This window comes from Hipposideros armiger, unplaced genomic scaffold (assembly GCF_001890085.2).
Source record: "Hipposideros armiger isolate ML-2016 unplaced genomic scaffold, ASM189008v1 scaffold_48, whole genome shotgun sequence".
In the NCBI taxonomy this organism is placed as follows: Eukaryota; Metazoa; Chordata; class Mammalia; order Chiroptera; family Hipposideridae; genus Hipposideros; species Hipposideros armiger.
This window is the reverse complement of record NW_017731398.1, coordinates 4,740,956-4,766,431: the sequence shown is the minus strand read 5'-3', so window position 1 is coordinate 4,766,431 and position 25,476 is coordinate 4,740,956. Positions and strand designations below refer to the sequence as shown.

The window sequence follows — 25,476 nt, the reverse complement described above, 5'->3', positions numbered from 1 at the left end:
ATTTTAACAGCGCCTAATATGTAAACAAGGTACCAATACACGGATACACACAAATGCAACAGATGTGCCAAAGCTCAATGACAAACTATTTCACAAGTATGTCCTAGCCCTAATACCAAAATTAGAGCCTACAACTTTACAAATCTTTAGTATTTCTCCATAAACATGTACATCAAGTTCTACTAAGACTGTACTAAAGCATTAGCTTGCCACTTTACCAACGATTTGGAAACCGTTAACTGAAAAAAAACCCATTAATATAAATATCAAATCATTTTGCTGTATACCTAGAACTAATATACTGTACGTCAATTAACCTCAATAAAACAAACAACTATATAGTACTTACAAACTGCCCTGAACCTATGACTGAAGTGGTAACAAGGAAAGATGGAGGCAAGACGCCAATTTAAACGCAGCCTCATCATTACCATGCATCTTCCCGTCCTTACAAGTCCATTCCTTTAATCTGTCTAAATCACTAGTTCAAGAAACAAACTTGAGACGAAAAATTCTAGATCACAGCCCATGAGGTGGCTAATGGAGAAGTCTCAAACATGGCTGTGACTCCAACTGCATTGGTTAGTTTAATAACTACTGGAAAGTGCAAACACTTAGAAATCAATACCTGATTAAAAAAAAAAATGATTAGAACCAAACGGTTTTAAAAAATTATAATTAACTATTAGGGTGATGCGTGTTAACTAGACCTACTGTGGCGATCACTTTGTGATATATACAAATATTAAATCACTATGTTGTACACCAGAAACTCCTGTGTGTCAATTACACCTCCATTTTTGGAAAGCAACATATGAACTGTATTCATCAGTTCAGGGTTATCTTGAGCACATGTAATTCCAGCTGCTCTTATTACTGCACAAGCTATTCTGGAGCCACATTACTAGTAAATGAAAAAAAAAGACTCAACAATACCTTATAAACCTAATGTCCAGGGAAGACACCACTTACTGTAGCCATCAATGTTCTATTCCTACGCTGTCTTTACATGGGAGAGGGGGTTGTCTTAATGCATAGTGAAGAAAATCCTAAATTTAAGCATTGTGAATGCTGATCAACACCTGTAACACACAATTCTTGACAGAAAGCAAGCTGTCACACAGGCAAAAATGCCCGTAATGTTCAAAATTAATTAACAGTTTAGGAAAAACAGAGTAATAGTCATGTGAACCTCAAACTTCTTAGCCAGAACTCAAGAGAGCAAACTGCCAAAGCTGCTGTGGGTTAGAGGCAGGTCCTGAAGCCAAGCGTCTTGTTCCACAAAGGCCAAAGGCATTACACACCCACTGGAAAAACCAGTCTAAATCCAAGGAACACACACTATACAAAGGTTTTATAATGCATCCACACAGGCACATTGCTCTTTGAAATTTAAAGAAAAAATTTATTGAAGATCTGAAAAACAATTCCTAAAAGATTGACTTTTCCATAAAACTGTAGCTACACAATGCGTTGCGTCTATCATGTTAAAACGTGCATTAGACACAAATACAAAAACCATGAAACAAGCCACCACTCTTCAACAATCTGAGCAGAGATAAAATGCCTAAGGAACAACGTGGATGACTTGCAAAGGTATGGGCTCTCTACTTTAAGCACCATTAAAAAAAAAAAAAAGCACAAATGGATGTGTGTTCAGTTATATACACTGAGTTGAACCTTTGGCACTAGGAATCAGAGCATTTTGTCATATAGCATTAACACGTATTATAAAAGTGCGTAGTGTCAAAGGAATAGAACCACCAGCATTCAAAAGCAGCTTTGTCAACTAGGCAATAGAACATTCTACAGTATGTCTCTCCGTTGTCCATCACTGAATACACTGGTAGCAACTTTGAAATGAAAAGAAAAAAAAAAAAAGAAAAGAAAAAAAAAAGAAAAAAGGAGCTGTGACCCCTTTTATTTTCTCTGTTTAAAATCAAACAGAAAACAAACATCAATTCTGTTATACACAAACATTTTCAAAGTACAGCATTTGTACAAGAGAAGGACTAAGAACAGAATGTTTACAGAGATCCAAACACAAGGATAAGTGAGCGCCTCACACAGCTTTCCGGTGGTACTCAGGAGGAGCCACTTCGTAGTCGCTGGCACTGAACAGAGTCGCAGAATTCTTCGCCAGGTATCTAAGAAGAAAGTGTTGTTCGTTACAGATAAAAAAGAATCATTAACTCGATCCCAATCTCTTCTCACTTATTATATACAGAAGCCACACATACTTAAAATATACTAAAACAATCACAACCTCGCAGTAAAACCATAATTACGACTCAGACAATAGGGTTATACACCAGACAACAATGCATAAAGGAACGAAGCCCAGAGTCACTCCCCTTATTTCAAGACAGCAAAGAAAAAGTTGTCTTCAGAACACCAACCTGAGAGCTCGGGCTATCTTTTAAAAAACAGGAGGTATTATCCAAAAAGGGTAACATCTAGATGTTTTCTTCAGCTCTTTGAAACGCATTACATTAAATATATTCAAACTGACAAGTACATGTCCACTTTAACTTGAAATGAACAACACAGACGTCAAAGGGATCTGAAACGTCAAGTGGTAGGGCACTTTCATTTCATAAAGAAATGGAGGTAAAGAGAGGATATTTATCACTAGTAGAGTAAAGACTAAGAGCTGTTTAGATTCCCAGGCTCATGTTTCAGTTTTTAACTCTTCATTATAAAATATACGGTGTCATTTTAAGAAAATTCAAATAAAGCAACATGTAAAGTAGGAATGGAAAACTTCCACCTTTCCTCCCAGTGCTATGCCCAAGAAATAACCCACTGTTATGCGTAAGCCATACTTCTCCAGATCTTTTCCAAAGATTGAAACTGTTCCTCTACAAACGAGGGGAATGACACCATACCCTCCACTGCAACGTGCTTGGAGATCTCTGTGCATTTCAGTATTTCTATAGGATAAGTTCCCAGAAGCGTAACTTTCTGGGCAAAGGGTAAGCACATGTGAAACTTCACAACACGCAAAGCCAAAATGCCCCACAAAAACCTGTGGAAACCAGATAGCCTTTCCCCCCACTTTCTTCAATCTCTTTACTCAGCCAATCTGACAAGAGATATTTTAATTATTGTAATGCTCCACATTTTTTTATACTTTCATTTCTTTCAATTTCCCACGTCCTTCACTGGTTTGTTCACCTTTTTCTTACTAAGACCTCTTCTCTGTGTAGGAAAGACACCAGCCCTTTGTCAGACGTGTAATGGATGTTCCCTTCATCTTTACGAGCATATTCTTATCACATAGAATTTTAACGTTCTAGCCAAATTTATCAATCACTTCATGTGCATCATGTATCATGTGCATGACAGTGGTGTGGCTCTAGCTTTGTTTCCTTCCAAAGACTAGCCAGTGGTTCCCATCACCATCTACTTACTGGGTCCTCCATTTCCCCCGCCTGCTCTGATATGCCATTATCATTTGTGATTACTCCCATACATTTGCACTTACAGTGTCCCGTTAACATCTCAACTCCTGTACCAATACAATAGTCTTGTTTACTTTGGTTTTATTAGATTTTAATATCTATCAGTTTTGAGTATACTGTACTAAATTCCTATTTTGAATTTCAAGCACACCCTTAGACTTACTTTAGGAAATCATGAAGATAATTCAGTAACAAAGCAAGGCTCTTCTCATCCAGAGGTGTATAGGCCAACATCGCTCCAATTCGTACTATTTAAATAAAAGAACTTAGTCAAAGTTACATCCAAGGCAGCACTATAATAAGTGTATTTTAATTATGAGGAAATAAAACTATCACCGATTCCTTTAAAAGACATGATTTTAGAAACTCTTGACTTTAAAACAAATTTGTATTTATCATTCTAGATAAATGTTCAAATTGCAATAGAATGTTTAGAACGTTATTTTGTTATTCCTTCATACCAATAGAGGACAGACACAAATATGAAAGGCCCAAAGGCATGTTACCAAATAATCTCAACAGGTGTGGCGCTCCATACACCTGGGACATGGGTGCGTCAGGGTGGTCTGCGAGGATTTCAGCATACTGCGGTCTCTCAAATTTGTAGAGCAGCTGAGTACCCAACATCACGTTGAAGTATTCCTTTATCCCCGCCACCACTTCGTTCACTGCATACTCCCTGAAAAACCAGCAGAGCAACTCACTTTCAAAACAGGTCACTGCAAAGAACTGAGACATGGGGATTAATACACCCAATGTGACGGTAAGGGATTAAGTTAGAGATTAAACTAATGAATAATGACGACGAATTTTTTACTAAACAGATTTTAAAAGGATTTAATAAGAGCAAAGAAATAAATTTAAAAAATAAACCAGCAGGGCCGGCCGAGTGGCGCGATGGCTAAGAACTGGCTTGGGATGCCAGAGGGCCCCGGTGCGGATCCCACATATGAGGGCCAGTGACACTGCCCTCCACAGCTAAGATGCTGAACAACAGCTCAACCTGGAGCTGGGCTGCCGTGAGTCGCCGGCGACAGCATAGGCTGCAGCCCCTGTGGCAGTGGGTTGCCATGGGCTACCGTATATAGCCAGTAGCCAGCAGCCGCAGTGAGCGGCCGTCCAGAAGCCGGCGACTGATCCGCCTCAGCCGGGAAGAGCGCAATGATGGTGCCAACTTGGGCCAGTGAAGCAACGTCCTCCACAACTAGACTGAAGAACAAAACGACAGCAACTTGTCTGTTCCCCTTCCCCCAATTCCCCAATAAAAATCTTTAAAATAAATAAATAAATAAATAAATAAACAAACCAGCAGTGAGCAGACTACAACCCTCAGGCTAAGAACAGTTTTTACATTTTAAAATAGTTGTACTTTAAAGGATTATATATGTACTTACACATAATAGCTTCAATTTTACCTAAAATATTTACTATCTGGCCCTGTAACAAAAAGTTTGCCAGTCTAACCCGTGACAAACCAATGAAATTGTATCTTGCTAGCTGTTTTAAAGTAAGTACACGTTTCAAATACTTTACCTAGAAATAAATATCTGAAAGGGAAATGTCTCTGAGTCTATGTCAAAGATGTGCATATTCTTACTTGTTATCCGTGTTTCCGCGAGATCTCTTATAATTTGCATAATCCTCCAGAATGGCATCCACATTCTTCTTGGCAGGAAGATAAAAGAGCTATAAAAACAAAACTACACTTGAGTACTATTATTCTTTTTCTTAAGGAAAAATTACACTGGAGGAGCTACAATGCAATGATACAAACCAGGAAAATGCACTGTTCAGCACTTGACACATGGCTCACGTGGCCAAGGGACCAAAAATTGCATTGTACATACTTTCGATTACATAGCCCAATGTGGCTAGTGACTGCTGTACGGGACAGCATGGCTTCGCAGACTGCGACCTACTGGACACACCTATCTACCACTGCATCAAGGAACGCGCCGCCTGGACGTCCCTCCGGGTATCAGCCACCCACTGTGCACGCAGTATGCGCCACAGCCCCTCTGAAGCACTTACTCCTCTCATCTTCCCATTAACGAGGAGGCAGGTGCCCTTAACCCCACTAAATGTGGGGACTAAAACAAAGAAGGGCTGACTGACTAGTCGCAACTCAGATGGTCAATGGGAGAGCCAAGGTTTCCATCCTGGCCAGTTTAGCTCCAGGCCCAAATCAAGAATAAACAAGTCCATGTATGCACGCGTTGGATACGGCCAGTCTCGGGATCCTCAGGAGACCCTGCTCGTCCCGACCCCGCCCGTCTCATGTGCTGGAAGAAACGGATTCATCTGTCCTACAGAGCTGCTCATCCTGGATTTTGATGCCTGTGCCCGTGTGGTGTGCACAGGCACCTCGCAGTGTCCCCATTTCCTATGCACTTGTAGCAAGACCAGCAGCCTGACTGGCGTCCGGCTGTTTTGGAGCCACAAATACCTTGCAGGGGATACTGGGGGCTTCCTGTTACACGCCATTGGCAGGGACATTCTGTGAGGATGTCCAACTTTCAATGATAGTAAGGCAGGAAACACATGCTTCTCTATCAGTTTTCACAGTAATGATTCCTGCTGTAGACACCACCAAAAATGAGTTCTCGCCACCTTTTTTCTCTACCATAAAGTCATATATAAAGACTTTTATATATGTACTTTGTTTTATTCCTCTCCAAGTCACTCCTTCTGATGACCAAATTGTTCAGTCACTGAATTATAATATTCATCAGGGGGTGACTGGTTAGCTCAGTTGGTTAGAGCATGATGCTGATAACACCAAGGTTGCCGGTTTGATTCCCGCATGGGCCACTGTGAGCTGCACCCTTCCAAAAAGAGTCAATTATGCCATTATAGCATGAAAGCAATGTGTAACCAATGACCACGGCTGTTCCCCAATGAAATTTAAAAAAAAGAAAAAAAAAATTTCATCAGTCATACCTTCAATATTCTAGGCCAGGGGTCGGCAAACTGCGGCTCACGAGGCACATGCGGCTCTTTGGGAAAGTTCTGTCTCAAAAGTTTGCTGACCTCGGGAAGAGCCAATCCTGTCCCTCACAACAATTTAAAAATTATTCGAGAGCCATAAATTTATTTTTACATAATCACTATTATGTGAATAATATCATTTAAAATTTTTATAAATGAAACTATGGTAGTTTTATTTTCATTTTCAATTTTACTTCAGAGCCTGCGGCTCGCGAGCCAGTTTGCTGACCCCTAGTGGCTCTTCTGTCTCAAAAGTTTGCCATCCCCTGAATCTAGTCTATACAACACTTTCCACTAAAAAAACTTTTTTCTAACTAGAAAAAAAACCACATATATAATCTGTGTAGCTTTCAAGTTACCTGTTTCTGCCTAGTAATTAAGTCCCAGTCATCAACAAGCCATGGTTTTAGTTCTTCAGGAATCTTCACTTTAACTTCAACTCTGTTCATGAATGTTTCCTCCTAAATGAAAAAATGAAAGGTATTTTAAAAATCTGTCTTTTCTTGCTAAATAGCAACTCTAAGACCAAGGCTTTCCTTGACCTTTAGAGGCACTGGGAACAAATTCTTTTAAGTACTCAAACAGACTGCCCAACTGTCATTTTTAAAATCATAAATGAAAAGACCGTCCATAAAGCTAGCTGCTGGGAGAGAGAACTCCTATCTTGATAGAAAATTAATCTATTCAGTGCTTTTTCATGTGAAATAGCAAAAATTCTTTAGCAAATTTCCTTTTCTTCTGTAAATGAACACTTCAGTGTGTATTTACTGTACTTTTAGTATTTTCATATTTATTGATATTCAATGACTATCCCAAACACAACTATCTTACATACAATTAAAATGTATTGACTTCTAATGAAATCTTAAATAACTGCCCAAAGGTACCTGATTTTCAGAACATACCACTTTACAGGTATACAACTGCTTTATATTATAACCTTGGCTTCAGAAATGTAAAATATGTCAGTTAAAAATTATACCCCGTTTTCAAATGGATAACTTTGGAAATTATAATTAGAAATAAAATTGCTTATCACTTAATAATAATTCAAAGCTGTTAACAACCCCCCCCACACACACACACACACACACACAGAACTAACAGGTTTTCGAGGTATTTTTTATGGGTTTAAGTCATCTTGGGACATAGTAAGATGTCCCAAGCAATTTAATGTGATCTAATACGTCTAAACAGAAAGTACACCACGTCAACAGGTTCTGACTTTAAGCAACGTGTAATCAAACCAACTTGACCAAAGACTAATTGGGATAAACAAGAGCTAAGTTCCTACAGCATCTCATCAACATTCTAACAAACCAACATTAAACAAAAAAGACGTTACTTGAGGACCCAATGCACAGTCCAACATCAAAGGAACATTTGCTCTTGTCATGACCACAGAGCTTACAAAAGTCTGATGGTTAAAAAAAAAAAAGGGGGGGGGGGTGTCTAGCAGGGACACACCCAGAGTTACAAGAGAAAACAATTAAATACAAATATGTCCTTTATTGAAAGGGGAATGTTTTCATTTCAGTAACCATGTTAGCAATGCTTTTGAGACTCAAAGTTCTATGACTATTTCATTGTGTTGTAACATGACTGAGAATAAAAATTCCATTCATAAACTGGGGGGGAAACTCACATTTTCAACAGTAGGATCTACTCGGGCTCTTTTCTTGCGAGGAGGCTGAGGTGTCTCACTGGTACTGCCTCCATCTCCATTTCCAGGTGCTGTTAAAATTTAAGGGTGAGGAGAGACTTTTAGCTTAGTAAATGAGAAACTCTTAAGGAAAGTGAGTCTCATGACACACCCTCTTTTCATTTTTCCATTACACAGGTGTTACTTGAATCTACGTTAAGGAATCACATTCCTACTAAAAATGTAACTTTTATGAACAGCTCTACCAAACATTTAATATAAGGCAAAATTTAATGCTGCCATCTTACATTTATTTAAAAGTTATTTTCAGGGTTAGTCATCAAGTATAAAAAAAATCAAAATAGTAAATGCTTACAGAACTTTCAATAGTGAAACGAATATCAGAGTTAGGTTTCTATTATTATGAACCTAACACTTTAATAATGCTGCGATTCATATTTGAGACCATCAATAAACATGATAACCCTACTCTAAAAAAAAAAGTCCTAACTTAAATTTTAAGTCAATTCAAAATTCAAATATCATCAAGGTAAAATAATTTTAACAAAATATCCTTACTTTTCTGTTTGTTCTTCTTTGTTTTCCTGAAAGGAAGGAAGAAAAAGGAGAAAAATAAGCAATTATGGCTAGTATTATAAAACTGCCTCTGTTTCAATTTGCTTTTACCAGTGTTAAGTTCACAGAGAAATACTGCCTTGAATAAAATCAGGCAATGAATATATAGTTTCCTGTTCAGACACAAAGATTTTTATTGATGGCTAGCTAAATTCGTATCTCCCTCCACATAATAGAAAAATAAACCAAGAACACTACAGGAGACTTCCTTCCAGGGTTATGTTATTAATTTGTAAGTTTACAGCATGCAAGTTATAAATATATAATTTATAAAAATATTACAATAGTTCCATCAAAAATAAAGTTCTAATCATTAAAACATTTTCCCCAATTACTTTAGTACCAGCATAATTTGATTTTAGATTTCTATGTTTCAAGACCAATCTGTTACTCCTCTCTCATTGGTCAAAACTCTTTCACTTTATCGTTTTCTCATAAACTATATTCCCTCCTTTTCCACACCAAATATTCTATATTCTCCCACATGCACAACAAAGCTAATGTTTCCTTCCTCTTGGTCATCATCTCTAATAGCAACTCATTTATCTGACTGCCAAACAGTAAATTATTAATTTTTATTTTCTTCATAATTATTTCAAGCACACACACAAAGTTTGCAAAGCCTATGATTATGGATCACTTCTGGTGGGACCATACCAGAACACCTGAATATTCTTACGTTTGTACAACTTTAAAAAAAATTTATAAATGTTATTAACTGTATTCATTTAATTTAGAGTTTGGGGTTCATTTTACAACTTTAACTCAGGTCTGATTATAAACACAAGAATTTGGGCATCTGAAAGTACAGGGTTTTTCCTACTCTTTAAGGTTAATGTCTATAATACAAACATTTTCTAGACAGTATTTCTGGGTCAGATTAAACCATGAACTTTTACTTGTACGTGTCAAGACCACATGAAGACCAAGAGAAACCAAGAGTCTACATTCATTCCTTACCATAAAATTGAAGAAAAAATATTCAGCTATCTACAATGTCAGAAGGGTAGTAGGTGGGGGGAGTATGGGGGGTTGGTTATCTCACTGTGAGGGGTTTTAATGTCTAACTACAATATTATATTCTTTTGTATACCTGAAACAAAAAAAACAAAAAAAGAAAAAGAAAAAATACTGACAACTGATCCAACTCTGAAAAAAAAATCTAAACTATACTTCAGTGAATCCCAGTAGTAAGGGACTTCTGGACATTCTTGCTTCAACCTTCTTGCTTGTATTAATTCAACATGCAAACTAGTTTCTCAAACTGTGCAACAGATGTCTTACAATAAACTGCTGTCCTGTTTATATTCCTATTTTTAAGCCCTGTGGCTAAATAGTATATAGTCAAAAAGCAAGCTCTTATTTCAATTTACTTTAAAGAATCACCTAAGTCCTTCTTAACAAAAGTTATTCCGCTAAATAATTAACAGCCAAAGAACTGAGGCCAAAGTGCTAACAAAATTCACATGTATTCATCACCATTACTCTGGAAAGAATAAGCACCCAAGCTTAAGGACCTAGATATCAACGAAGTACAAGTAAATTCTGGTTTTCATAGTACAGGTGACCCTTGAACAATGGGATGGGGGGAGGAACCAACCCCTCAGCACAGTCGAAAATCCATGTAAGTTTCCACTCCCCAAAACCACAGCCGTCTCTCAGCGTGCGAGGAGGACTGGTTCCAGGACCCCTCACATATACCAAAACTCAGATGCTCAAGTCCCTTATATAACACAGCGTGGAAGAGTACAGACAGCCAGCCTTCCACATCCATATTCCCAACCGTGAAGTGAAAATACTGCCTCTGATCCACAGTTGGCTGAACCCAAAGATGCAAAACCTGGGAATATTTATTGAAAAAATTCTGCGTATAGGTGGACCCCTGCAATTCAAACCCGGGTTGTTCAAAGTCAACTGTATTTTCTAACCAGTAGCATTTACACATATTCAGAGAAAGCCACAGATCAATTATCAAACACTAAAGATGGAGTAGGATAAAACAGGACTTAAAAACTGTATCAAAATCTCAAATCAAAATGAAAGAATTAAGCAGTCCTTAAAAATGTATGATGCCTTCAAAGTTCTCAAATTAGATCTCATCGAAATGCCATTTTCCAACTAAAGGAGCGGCTCCTTGAGTAATATGTGGTAACACACCTGGGGGCAGGAAACATACAAGGTGAGTCTGCACAGTTTTGTGCTATGTAGTGACCAGGAGGGCCTAAGACATTGTCCTGAAAAAGACTCAGGAGCCAAATACTTTGAAAAGCCCGCCCCCCCCCTCCCACTGCGCAAGGATGGGAAAGCTGAGTTTCACTTCATACACTTACTCAGCTAGTATTTTTGTAATCAAAACTGTGCAACACTTTAAATTCCAATACAAATAACTTTAGGCCCACTACCTAGATTAGATTTCTACACCAGCTTTTAGCACAGTGATAACAAAGACTTAGCAATAGGCCAAAATCTTATTTTATTGATAAAAATCTATTGTTCTATATGTTGAGACTTGAAATGCTATTAAGTCCTAATGAATATACTACACAGCAGTTTTCCAAAGAACCAGGTCATGGAAGTATGTTCCCACTTGTAACAAAAGCTATGAGCCAACCTCAAGCAGTAACGTACCTAATCCTTGCCAAATCAACTAACGATGTTTTTACCACAAAAGGTAAAACTGCAAACATTTCACAGCACATAATTACCGTTATCACTAACACCTAAGATTTAATCAGACCAGTAACTCTACAAAAGCAACAGAATGCAATTTCAAGGAAAAACATACATACTTCTTAGATAAATCATATTTTAAAGTGTGTTACTTTTGATCCTTTAACAAGAAGCACGTAACCACTCATTAAAACTACCTGTTCTTAAATGAAAATATTCAAGTGGCAAGAAAATTAAAATGATCTTTCCATAAGAGTTTTGATTCTCTTGTTCTTGTCTCAATTACCGTTCCTACACTGGCTTTCAAGTACATAAACTTTAGACATAGACCAATGTGTGACTGTATATGACTTCCACACAGACTTGATACCAAGATTTTCTAAAGTTTAAGATTAACAAGGAGGGCTCAGCCGAGTGGCGGGTTGGTTAAGACTTGGCTTGGGACGCCAGCTCTGAGCAGAAGGGCCCCGGTTCGGATCCCACATGCGGCGTCCACTATAGCTAAGATAGTGAACAAAAGCTCAACCTGGAGCTGGGCTGCTGTGAGTTGCTGGAGATGGCGTAGGCTGCAGTGGGGCTGGCCGGCAGCTGGCGTGAGCTGCCGTAAGCGGCTGTCTGATAGCCAGCAAGTGACTACCTCACCCAGGAAGACCACAATGATAATACCAATATGGGCCAGTGAAGCGATGTCCTCCATAACTAGACTGAAGAACAAAAGGACAGCAACTTGTCTGTTCCCCTCCCCCAATTCCCCAATTAAAAAAACTTAAAAAACAAAAAAAGATTAACAAGAAGGAATGGTTTTCCCTTTCAGGGGAGCAGGCCTTGGAAACCTTAACACCTCAGATATTGTTTGTTACCATGGGTTTCAAGAGGGGAATTAAACTAAGATATATCTTTAGCACTACTAAAAAAGCAAATCTACCCCCAAAATCTCAAAACTTGTGTCCTGCCAATAATTCAATACTATGTTTTTAAAAGAAAACACATTACACAAACATATATTTACACATACAACTTAAAAGATAAGGGTTGTGAATGTGCTTGATGCCACTAATTGTACATATAGTGAGTTAAGTGGTAAATGTTATGTTAGATATGTTTTACCATTATACCATAATAAAAGGGGGGAAGGGTGTAAAAAAACCTTCTAAGCAAAATTAAGAAATACGTATTTTCAAATGTTTTTTAACAACCCAACACCAGAGAACGGAATTCTCATTGGCATTTTTCAAGTTACAACAATGTTCCAGTTTCCATTTTCAATAAATCCCAATACATAATAATGTGTATCGAGTTTGATCTCATTTATAAAACAGTATGCAATATTAAAGCAAAGATAGAGTTTCTTACACTTCAACATTTTTCTGTTGCAGACCAGATGTCTTCTTTCCTGGAGCAGCCCCTCTCATCTTCCCCTCCGCATACTGCTCCCTTCAAAAATAATTTCAACAAAGTCATCATAAAATGAGTCCTTACATAGAAAAATAAATCGTGCTAGCTTGATTCCATTTTGAAATTTATATTTAAATTGAGGTCCCAAGCCTATACTGATTCTGGTATAAAGTTTTTAATGAGCTGGACAATTAGATGACATATTTATAAAAATCAAAGAATTCAAGTAAAGGAGTTAAAAGGCCTAAGGTCGCGCTCTTCTATGTCTACCAAAATTAAAATAAATGCAGTAAAGGTGGCTACAGTAGACTGTGTCTCCTATAATGGAAAAAATTCCATTTCTGTTTTGGAACTCACTAATCCCAATGTTTTCTTTTACTTCAACTTTGATCATTTAAATTTCCTTAATATACATTTCAGCTTTGAAATGAAAAGGAAACAATTACCCATCAGAACACCTAGTGTTTCAAGGTTCTTTTTCTCAAAGTGCTTTCAAAGATGAAGGGTAACAACGGGGGTGCCCCGCCTCCTGGTTTTTTTTGCTTCCCCTTTCCCCCAAGTGGACCTTCCAGAGCCCAGGAGAAAAGACGGTAACGATGAGTTTGCAACTACAGAGCTTCCAGCAACAACCTGCTCTGTTTTCTACATTCCTCGAAGGACTCGAGAAATAACGAGCATACTGCTTCCTTGTTCCAGGTAAGACTACTCTGATTCCCTAAGTCAAAGCCACACCAAAGCGGTTGACGAGTACCGTGACTCATTTATAAGCAGGCAGCCAACAGGGTTTCTAGTGTTCAGTCCATGTCCAAAAATTAATTGACAGACATTTCTCCTTATATTCATGTTGCAAAATTAACTTACTGATTCGCTTTTTGAAGTTCTCGCTGTTTCTGCAGATTGGCGTCCACGTATTTGAGTACTCTGCTTTCTGGAACCCATTCATCCCAGCTGAAAAAGAGAAAAGTTAAAATATCATTCAAAAATATTTTCACGGGGCCAGCCGAGTGGCTCAGTTAATTAAGAGTCGGTTTAAGAGCGTGAGCTCTGAGCAACAGGGCCGCCAGTTTGGTTCCCACATGGGCCAGTGACGCTGCGCCCCAACAGGTGGCAGGATGGCTCAGCTGGTGTAACAACAAGATTGCCTGTTCCATGGTGGGCTACACCCGCCTGCAACCAAGACTGAACTGGCACCTTGAGTTGAGCTGCCGCCCGGATAGCTCAGTGGGTAGAGCATGCGCTCTTAACAAAAAGGCTGCTGGTTCAACTCCGGCATGGGATGGTGGCTATGCCCACCCGCAACTAAGACTGAACACAGCACCTGAGCTTAGAGGCCACAAGCTGCCGAAGGGAAGCCAGATGGCGACTGGCGCCCTCCACAACGAAGACTGAAGAACAACTTGGCTGGTCCCCTTCCCCAATTCCCCAACACTGTTCCCCTCCCCCAATTCCACAATAAAATCTTTAATTAAAAAAAAATTTTTTTTTCATGTTTATTCAGACTCTGCCCTCCAATTCTTTTATGAGAGATCCAAGACACAAGACTTTGGATTTCTCTGAATTTGCTCAACTGGGACTACAAAGCCATTTTCAACTACAATGAAAATCTCTGTTCTCAAAAGCAGCATTCCAAATCTAAACTGCCAGAGTCCACACGCTAATTACTCAAATCATTTTTCAAAACAGCATAAGAGTATGGCATTTAATATAAGCGTTTCTAAGCAATTATCCTTACAGAATAAATATACCTTAAAAAATTTTAATTTCAAAACAATGAGCATAGGAGTCCATAATAACCTGACTTTTTAAAGAACTAAAACTAATTGGCTACTTAGCTGTGTGTAATAACAAAGATACAGAAAACTCTGTGACTTAGTTTCATCACCTGTAAAGTAGGGATAATGGTACCAATGTCATAAGGTTGTAATGAGAATTACATAATAACTGTAAAATACTTGAGAGTTTGACACATAAAAAATAAACACTCAAGGTATGTCAGAAACGTATTAGGAGATTTATAATACTCAAATACCACTTAGCTTGACTGAGCTAAGACTGTAAATTACAGTATTACAATGGCTGATCACACTACACCATCCTTAACCGTCACTCACTCACAGAATACATTAATTTCCAAGGCACAACCAGAAAGATGGCTTTCTAAACATCAAAAGGTAGACCACCCACTCTCTTAAAATATCTAACTGCTAAGGTGTTCTGGCACTTAGAAAAGCTCCTTCAAAACATGATTTCTCATGGGGTTACTTACAAAGGGGAAAACAAAACCAAGATATTCTTAGGGAGTGTTTACGTTTTCGTGCGAAGTGACTCGTTTCTCCTGCTTGATGGAGCTCCTTTAGTGACACAATTAGATGTATCCTCAAAGCAAAGTGATTTATGTAATGATTTCCCACCTCTGACCTCTTTGTTATATAAGATAGCCAAAAGGAGAATAAATAAAAAGCAATCCTCAACATGACTTCCTAGAGAAAACTTTAAAACATGCATTTACCTAGAGGTCAGGAGGGGGTGGTGTACTGAGGGAGCTCCTTCAGGAACAGGAAAAAGGGCTACAATATCCTCACGTGTCTTCAAAGTTTTTTCAGAGCGCCTGGGCCTCACAGCACTTCTGATACAGACAGCATAGTACAAAGTAATCTCAGTAACTAGGTGCAGAATTTAGCTTAAGCTTTAAGATTTATTTACAATGGATTATTTAAATGTCTGCGTCAACAAATTCCAATAAGGTTTTTGAAAATTTAGACATATCTATTGTGCTTTTGAAAATAGTATGTAATATTTACTGACTTTTTTTTGGTAGTATAATTTTCTGTAAAGTATTCTACAAGTCATTTTCAAAATGAGGATTTTATTTTTATTTATATATCTACTTATATCTATTCCAATTCTCACTGAATTAAAGGGATCTAGCCAATTTTTACTTATCACGAAGTTCTATTTTAGAACCTTGCAAATCCCTTTCCCCCGATATAAAATGCATCTAAATAAGCATCTGGATCTAAAAACCAAGTCAATCCCAGAGTTTCCTTTACATATGAGCTGAAACCCTTGCTGAATCACAGGGAAATGAAATTACCTCTTTTGCTCTGAGGAACATCACTAGGGTAGTAACTGAAGGCCCAAACACTCAGAAATTTTTATATATGAGATTAAGCATTAAAAATTTTACAGTTTTCTAAAGGTAGCTAGCATGTAACTAATTCTCAAAGTCACAATGATCCATGGCACTACTTACACAGCACAATAAAACTAACACACATGCTGGGTATTTGAATAACTCCTCCCCTTTTCAAAATGGGTTTATTTAAAGGCTTCTCTAAATCCTAAAGATCAAATTTTTCAAAATTACATGTTTATCTACTCAGCCAACTACAAAAAAATACATCTTGATATACTAATATTCCTCAATATATCTAGATATTAATAAAGAGCTCTAATATTCAGTGCCATTTTTTCTTCTTTTCCCAAGGAGTAATGAATATATAATATAAAATTAGCTAAAAACAAAACAAAATCTATGCACCCTATCATTGATTTGTGTTACTGGACAATAATATAACCAACAAAAAAACGTTATTAATTTATTTTGAAGCAGTGAGATGAGAAAATACAAGAACTTAGTATTTTCACAATGTATAAACTACAAACGCCACTTAAAACCCAGTCTTTAAGCTGCACACATCTACATGTATACTTATACAAAATATCTATTACACATGAAAGCATGAAGCACAAAAGCTATGTTCACAGCTACTGGTATTGAGTTACAAGCATTATCTACCTATCATTATTAGAAATATTTCAGTGATCATTAAGGGGGGGAAATCACAAGTTGTCAGACTGTGTTTTTACACATTTAGATTCCCACCTTTCTACACCTATACTAATGGAAGAAAAGTAAAGGGTCTGATATTTCTTCTTAGCTAAAAGCATTTGTGAAAAACCTTTTTTTTCTAGGGCCGGCCGAGTGGCTCAGTTGGTTAAGAGCTCACTCAAGAGTTTGAGCTCTGAGCAACAGCGGTTCGAGTCCAGCCCGAGCTGAGCAGCCGCTGAGCTGCCAACAGGTGGCAGGATGGCTCAGCTAAAAAAAAAAAAAAAAAAATTGAGTGCAGTGTCATTAAAAACCTTTTTTTTCTAACTGATAAAACTGGGCTGGTCACATGGATAGGGAACTGTATGAAAACAGATCAAAGTCACAGGGCCAGTAAACGTCACAGAGAAAACCTCCTTCTGCAGCACTCTCTACTGTACACAACAAATTAGATGGCACAGCTCACATGGAGAACCAGGTATGAGAGCACAGCTCAGGTGACACAAAGCATTAGAAGTTGCTAGAGAACAACTTCTAAAAAAGTTCCACTTTCTGTCAGTGCTATCTTTGAAGGATGAAACACCATTAATAAAAGTAATTCAAAACCTCTCATAGTAAAAATTACAGGCTATTCAATTACGAGCACCAAAAATGAGTCAATTAAGAGATGTGGTATTTGTGGGCCCAAGATGAAAGACCTGTCACTAAAAAAAGAGCTCCACTAGCTGGCTATCCTAGAATGTGTTCAAACTGTAACGACTGCCCACTCCCAGTATCAGATGAATACACCGCTGCTGAAAAAAATATAGTCTAACTCTTCAGGGTGAAATATTAGATTCTGTAATTAAAATCCTGTATCTGTATTAAACCATATGCTAAAAACTGAACTACATGAAATTACTTTGTCAATGTTTAATTATGTTTCCAAGGTTCAGAACATAAGTTGGTCATTACTTCCAAATCAGGCAGTCTTTATCCTCTTCCCTTTTCTAGGCAGAAAAATCCGACTAGCTTTGAGTATAACTGCTTGACATAATGTGCATAATTATTGAGTTTGTGCTAAGACAAAAAAAAACTCAAGCTGTCCTAAAACGTACCAAAACCAAAACGGGGAAAAAAAGGTCAGGTGGTTGTCTAATGATTATCAGACATTATATTAGAACACAAGAAATACTCCAAAAAATTTAATGTAAAATGGATGCATACCCTAATTTCTATTGTATTTTCATCATACTCATATTTCACCCTTGCCGCAAAATATGTAACATTAAAACTGTACAAGAATTAAGCACATGCTTGTGCCAGTCTAAGACACAAGCTATCTTGTATATTATAAATAAAGCATTGCTTCTAAAGATCTAATACTCACTTTTTATTCCAACCACTGTAATGTATAAAGTATTTCACTTGTTTGTCCTTTATGGCAACCTTTACACACTGAAATAAAAAAAGAAAAAATTTCACTTAGAAATATTAAAGTAAGAGATTACCTGGAGATTTTAAAGTATCCAATCTTTCAAAGACTCTCTCTCTATACTTAAACTCTTTGGTGGCCAAAATGAACCCCCCCAAAATGTGACTCTTTAAAAGATTAAACTTTCAAAAAAAAAAAAAAAAAAGATTAAACTTTCAGACCACCTAAGGATTAAGTTATAAAATTGCCAAATTGTCAGTTTGTTCGAGTCAGTCCAACAAAGCTGAAGAACTTTAAGCACCAAGTGGTCACCCTAAACCTTAAAGCAATAGGCGAGATAAGCTATCCAAGAACAGCTAATAAACACTATTTTGTGTTTTCTCAGTCTAACTAGTCAGAACTATAATTTCAAAAACAAATTCAGTTAAAAAAATATTTACAACATAAAAAGTTTACTAGCTTATGAAAGGCAATAAACTGTTTTGCTGCAGACTATCAGCAACTAGCAAAGTGACAGATTAAACAAGGTTTATCTTCTTAAAAGCAGCCACAAATGAGAATGAATTATCAGAGAAGGCGTTAACTCTGACAAGTGATGACTATCTCATTTTGGATTGAAAAGTCTTTCTCAGAGGGAAACCAAGAGGACCACGATAACTTAAGCTATTCCAATAGCCATTTAAAAACTGTTCCCTGGAGTGTTTTTGCTGCCAGAGGAAAGCCTGCCAGCTTAGTTGTTTGCCAGAAATTGATACAACAAAAATAACATTCAAGGATATAAATGATCGATGAAACTCATAATTTACTTATAAACTGTATTAGTATTCTATCACTAAGATACAAGTACAAAGTTCCTTACCATCTCCACAAATCCAAATTCAGCCATTTTAGAACTTTAAAAACACACATCTATGTATTTAAAGCAAGTAAAAAGTAGGGAAAATGATCATTTACTCACAATGACACTTTCCAATTTTAAGACTATTTTCATAGACACATAAACTATTCACCAAGAATGTATGTAGAAATTGCCATTAACAAAATATGCTGTTTTGTAGACTGATTCATTTCTTTTTAGAAAAAACTACAGCTGTTAAAAAGTCACGTCTTAAATATTTGTCCTAAAATATAGTTAGAGAAACAAAATACTAGAAACATTTTTTAATTTGGAATGCATTATCCTATTTATCTTTGGCTAAAGGTAAAATCAATTTTTATAACCTGAGCATAAGACCAATACGGAGGAAAGGGAGACTCCCAGGATTCAAACTTTGCGAGACAATCCAACTAATAAAATTGTACTCATTTTTAATGTTAGCTTTTATCTTTAATGTAATATAATTAGCTCAGTGCTTACTCAGCAGACTATATTTTCATATTAAAATTGACCTTGGCACTATTTTCTTACAAGTAATTAACTACACAACACTATTTGCTCCCATAAATAATCAATCTTTCCCCTCAAATGCTCTTTCCAAGTACTGGATGAATGATGAAGGCAGCGGTGCTTTACTTGACCCACTAAGCAAGCAGAAGGATACCCAGAGAGGGAGACAATGAGGAACTCCACAAACCTATGAAAAAGATAACTCTTAAAGTCAGACCTAACCAGTAGTTTCAGATAATTTCTTAAAGGAAAATGGGTTTTCATACCTTTGCTTCATAAAGAAGAGGCCCATGAAAGCACAGCACTCGCTCACCTGTAAAAGTACAAAAGTAGCGGGTTAATTGTAATTTCTCTTCATGTATAAGAAGATTCACATCTCAGAGCCATCGCACCTGTACTGTGGTAGTCCTCACAAAATTGGGAAAGTGGGAAAGCTACGTGGGTCAGCACTTCAGATCAAACTTTCATAGTGCCCTACAACAAAAACACCCTACCTAGTTTCAGGGTCAACAATAAAAAAACCAATCAGAATGTTAATCATTTAAATCATCAAACCATCTATCAGCTGCTAAGCAAATAAAATCTGCTGCTACCTACTGGCAGTGTTGGTTGTTTTCAAAAGTATATCTGCAAATACAAGTTTTAAACTGTTTCAAGTTTAGGACCTTACACTCTACCTACGAGTATATCTCTGCTTTTAAACCTTTTACTAATTAAAATAGCCTACACATTAAAATTTCAATGTACATTAGAAATGGCTGGTCTTAAAAAAAAGTTCATGTTCATGCCTTCAGTGTTCAATCATGTTCTGGGTATTGGGCTGCTTCGAAGAACAAAAAAAAAAACAAAAAAAAAAACAGAAAAGAGGGGAGCGAGGTTAGGGTAAAAACGGTGAGGGAATTGAGAAATACAAATTGGCAATTACAAAACAGTCACAGGGATGTAAAGTATATAATCGAGAATATAATCAATAACGTTGCAACAACTATGTAGCGTGCCAGGGGGGTACTAGACTAATTGGGGGATCACTGCATAAATTATATAAATGTCTAACCACTATGTTGTACACCTAAAACTAATGTAAAATAATGACTGTCAACTGTAACTGAAAAGAAAATTTAAATAGTACACAGAAGTGGAAAAAAAAAAAAAGACAAGAATTCTGACCTCTGGATCTTACACTCTATGTTAAACCTACCATTAAGACTTGCAAGACTAAATAAAATGGCAGGGACTGGGGTAAGACCTGGAAGCCACCCTTGCTCACCAGACAAATCAAGCAGACAATTCCTGCCAGTGCGTCAAGATTACATTTCATTGGAATAGAAACAGATTTCTCGCACGTTATTTTCAGTCCACTTGGTTTCAACAGACCCACGCACAGGTACAAGTACTCCAACACAGTCAGCTTTTAGCTCCAAAATTAAATTAAAACAACCTAGTAGCTCAATTCTAAAGATACTATAGGGCAATTTGGGTTTAATAATTTTAGAAAATTACTGCTTTTAAAAGTTTTCAAAACTGACCACAACTTATAAACCTTCAACTTGAAATACTGTTATCTATCCCACAGCAAATCTATATTCATTTTCAACATATTTACCCAGTGTTTTTTGGGTGCCTGCCTGTGCTAAACACTGTCGGATTAACGGGGGATGCTGATATGTAAGCAAATAGCTTTGCACAATTTCCTGGATTTCATACTTTAACTATCTTCATAAACAGTAGGAGTGATTGATAAGCTATTGTAAAGGTACTGGGAAAGGTCCAAGTGGAAGGAAACTGGTACAAAAGCACAGAAACATGTTAACATGACACTATCATCCAATTTATTTAAATACAAATAGTTCACTATCACTGGAGCATGGGATAAACGTGTCACAGCAGAAAGGGAAGCTATACAGATCATGGAATACCTTACATGTCATGTTATGAAACCTGGACTTTATTCTGTACAGGATTCCCAAATCTGACCAAGAATCTCTTGGAGCAGTTTTTAAAACTACAGATTTTTTTAAATTAAATTTATTGGGGTGACATGTTAGTAAAATTACATAGGTTTCAACTGTACAATTCTGTAATACATCATCTATATATCACATTGTGTGTTCACCACCCAGAGTCAGTTCTCCTTCCATCACCACATATTTGTTAAAACTACTGATTTTCAAGCCTCACCAGAGAACTGTATTAGAATCTCCCCGAGTACACCCAGTAACTTTACTCTGATAGAATGTCTCTACATAATTTTTGTGCAGTGGTCCACTCTGAAGAACTACGTGCCATAGGTTGCTGGGCATATGGAGAGCTTAAAGTGAAGACTGGAAATAGGGAGACCAGTCAAAGACTTGTCCCAACAGCCAGGGGTAAGCTACGGTAAATAGGCCTGAACCAAAAGCAGTTAGGACAGCTTACCAAAAAGTAAGGACAGCTAAGCAAAAGTACAGAGTTTAGAATGACTTTCAGGCTGGTGGGAGCACTGCCAGAACAGGAAATGGAGGAAGGGGAGGTTTCAGGTCAATTTTGGAATATGTTACAGTGGCTACAGCATATACAAAGTGGGGCCATCTATTAAGCACTTAAGGACACATCTGGAGCTCAGAAGAGACCTGGGCTAGAGCTATCGTTGAATGCTGTGAGCAAGGAGACCATGGGGATATAACTAAGCTAATAAACAGCAGCACCAACGATCAGATCTGTCTCTTAGTTTCTCTCCAGGTACACTTTAAAAGCACCCTGAAAATAGCCTTATTCCCCACCATCCTTTTGGCTGCCACCACCAAAGACAAATGCATTGAGGCTTAAGCCCTTTGGCCTCCATCCTAGCTACATGGCCCTAATATTTTGTTGAAAAAATATAAGGCTGGCTGAAGAGTGTCACCTAGGATAACAAATGCCTAATTTTCATGAAGTGGAGAGAAAGACTGGTAATTGGAGAAAGAGAAAACCAGTGTATTAGATGTTTTTAAAAAACCTTTCTCCACTATTAATCCTTTCTAATATCAAACTACAAAAGTAATTCTGCCCAATGCTCTCAAATTCAAGGTTAATAAGATGCCAATCCCCGCTTCTCCCACTGGTTAGTGCTTACTATCAAATCACTCAAAGGCCAGCATCAGCCAGTCTCTTAATTCCTGAAACTAGGCAAAGGGCCTTAATGGGCTAGATGCTCAAGTTTCTTTTTTTTTCTTTTTTTTTTTTTTAAAGATTTTTATTGGTGAATTGGGGGGATGGGAACAGTGCTGGGGAATTGGGGGAAGGGGGACAGACAAGTTGCTGTCCTTTTGTTCTTCAGTCTAGTTGTGGAGGATGTTGCTTCACTGGCCCAAGTTGGCACCATCATTGCGCTCTTCCGGGGTGAGGCAGATCAGTCGCCGGCTTCTGGACGGCCGCTCACACTGGCTACTGGCTACACACGGTAGCCCATGGCAACCCACTGCCACAGGGACTGCAGCCCACGCCGTCGCCGGCGACTCACGGCAGCCCAGCTCCAGGTTGAGCTGTTGTTCAGCATCTTAGCTGTGGAGGGCAGTGTCACTGGCCCTCATATGTGGGGTCCGAACCGGGGCCCTCTGGCATCCCAAGCGAGTTCTTAACCATCGCGCCACTCGGCCGGCCCTCAAGTTTCTTTACCCCATGCTTTAACAGAATTTCAAGTGGAAGACCAAGTCATGTGCAAAAAATTGTACTTTAAAATTGTTTATATAGGGCTGGCTGAGTGGCTCAGTTGGTTAAGAAAATTACTCAAGAGTGCGAGCTCTGAGCAACAACGGTTCAAGCCCCAGCCCGAGCTGAGCTGCCGCTGAGCTGTGGCAGGGTGGCTCAGCTATGAAAAAACAAATAAATAAATAATAAAAAAGTAAAAATAAAATTGTTTATATAACATAAGCTGTACCATTGTTAAATAAGGAAAAACTTTCAAGTTTAAAGGAATCATGGAAAAAAATAAAGAACTTATGAGGGCCGGCCAAGTGGCATGTTGGTTAAGAGCTGGCTTGGGACGCCAGAGGGCCCCGGTTTGGATCCCACATATGAGGGCCAGTGACACTGCCCTCCACAGCTAAGATGCTGAACAACAGCTCAACCTGGAGCTGGGCTGCCGTGAGTCGCCGGCGACGGTGTAGGCTGCAGCCCAGTGGGTTGTCATGGGCTACCGTGTGTGGCCAGCAGCCAGCTGAGCGGCCGTCCAGAAGCCGGCGACTGATCTGCCTCGCCAGGGAAGAGCGCAATGATGGTGCCAACTTGGGCCAGTGAAGCGACGTCCTCCACAACTAGACTCAAGAACAAAATGACAGCAACTTATCTGTTCCCCTTCCCCCAATACCCCCCCAAAAAAATCATGAAAAAAATACTACTCCTAATAATTCATATTATATAAGCTCAATTCTTCTGCAGTGTTTTATTACTATTCTGTTAGCACTAACATAATATTCATTTTTCCTTACAAGATATTCTCTGAACACGTCACCAAATAAGGAATGATAATTTCTTAATGACGGTTATACAACTCAGCTTTGACACAAGAAAACACATCTGGAAAGTGATGGTAAGGGCACAGACTCTCTTACGTAGCTTCCAAAACCTAAGGGTACCCTGGATCCCACTCTTCTCTAATTCAGCACTATTGCAGCACATGGAGTCTCATTTGCTGTTATACCCCTCACCTTACCACCCCTCTAGTTTAGAACTAAAGCACTTCCTCCAGAAAGCATCCCACTATTCTAATCCTCAGTGATTTGATTTTCCTCCTTTGGAAGCCTAAAGTAGGGATTAACTTTTTGTATCACCAATCCTTGACACTCTAGTGAAGCCTATGGACCTTTTCCTAGAATGTTTTTATAGATATAGATACGTAAAATACACAGTATGACAGGAAACCAACTATTTATATTGAAATAGTTAGAAAAACAGTTTAAGCATCATTTTCTGTATTTTGTGAACTCAATTGATGTAGTAAGTAGTAAACATTTAGCTCTTGATCCAGTAACTACCGTAATTTTGAAGTAATGAGGAGCATAAATGACACTGAATATATCTTCTGCAACTGAAATGCTGGGATACGAAAACATACTGCTAATACTGAGCAGGCAGCTGGATGGAGACAGAAATTGTAACAACACGACTGTAGGTTTTGGGGTTTTTTGGGGGGGCCCTACATTCCTAATTGAAATAAATTTCAGTTAGACAATAACAAAATTTTCCAGTCCAAGTTCACGAATCTTCTGAATTATATCCACTAGATTCTAAAGTGCCCCTGCTCTAAAACATCAAAAAAAAAAAAAAAGTATCCAGACGAGGTAGTCACAGCTTCTCAAGGTGAAAGCAAGCGGGTATTAAGAGCCAATCGTTATCAAAAACACCCTTAAAAACCTCTTCAATATGCCATAAAGGTACAACATGCTTGGGTTTTGGACATAGGACTCTAACAGCAATTCTAAAACACATCACAGCTTGAAAATCCCCACAACAAAGGAAATTTTTCTGCAGCCGGCTCGACCTCTATGGTTAAGCAGCTCCCACGGCCACTGCAACCGAGTCAATTTTAAAGCGTTCCTGCTTGCCTACAGGTCTCGGCTTCCATTTTATTTCATTATTTGGCCGCCCCTTGAAGACACGTTAACAGATGCGTTAGCGGTGAAATTAACGAGCTGCCTTCCACAGGAGGCCAGGCTCTGCCGCCAGCCAAAAGCCTCGTCGATCAAAAGCCAATTAATAAAAATGTACTCAGCTTCCAAATCATTGTTACTCCAACGCCACCGCCATTAGCCTCGTCGACTGCGGTACTTAAGGGACGATGCGCAGGCGCAAAGATTTACACACACAGGCCTCCCCACACGGCATCCGCGTGGCGGTAGCATCTTTTCACGAGCAGCGGCCCCGCGAGCGCGCACGCGGCCGCCGTCGGGACGTCCCGCAAAACGCTGCCTCCAGGCGGCACAAAGCCGGCGGCGGCGACGCCCCGCCGAGGTGGGCGCAGGGAGACGCCGGCGGCCATCTTGCGGCGGCCATTTCACGGCGCGGCTCCCCGGCCCGAGCGCCCCGCCCGCCCCG

The 25,476-nt window shown here is 38.5% G+C and overlaps 1 protein-coding gene across 2 annotated transcripts in view; it reads right to left on the bottom strand.

Annotated features, from left to right (window-relative positions):
* Window positions 1-1,382: 1,382 nt before the first annotated feature.
* MORF4L1 (mortality factor 4 like 1) overlaps window positions 1,383-25,476 on the bottom strand; it is a 24,849-nt gene continuing 755 nt past the window's right edge. The window contains exons 2-13 of one of the 2 annotated variants that reach the window (XM_019640213.1): window positions 19,692-19,738; window positions 17,994-18,061; window positions 15,305-15,421; window positions 13,657-13,743; window positions 12,754-12,834; window positions 8,674-8,699; window positions 8,098-8,186; window positions 6,812-6,913; window positions 5,062-5,150; window positions 3,971-4,143; window positions 3,628-3,712; window positions 1,383-2,147 (exon numbers count right to left, since the gene is read on the bottom strand). In XM_019640213.1, the coding sequence (XP_019495758.1) occupies window positions 2,063-2,147; window positions 3,628-3,712; window positions 3,971-4,143; window positions 5,062-5,150; window positions 6,812-6,913; window positions 8,098-8,186; window positions 8,674-8,699; window positions 12,754-12,834; window positions 13,657-13,743; window positions 15,305-15,421; window positions 17,994-18,061; window positions 19,692-19,738 (1,049 nt within the window). In that variant the 3' untranslated portion in view covers window positions 1,383-2,062. The remainder of the gene's footprint in view (window positions 2,148-3,627; window positions 3,713-3,970; window positions 4,144-5,061; window positions 5,151-6,811; window positions 6,914-8,097; window positions 8,187-8,673; window positions 8,700-12,753; window positions 12,835-13,656; window positions 13,744-15,304; window positions 15,422-17,993; window positions 18,062-19,691; window positions 19,739-25,476) is intronic. The other variant, XM_019640214.1, reaches the window with a different exon arrangement.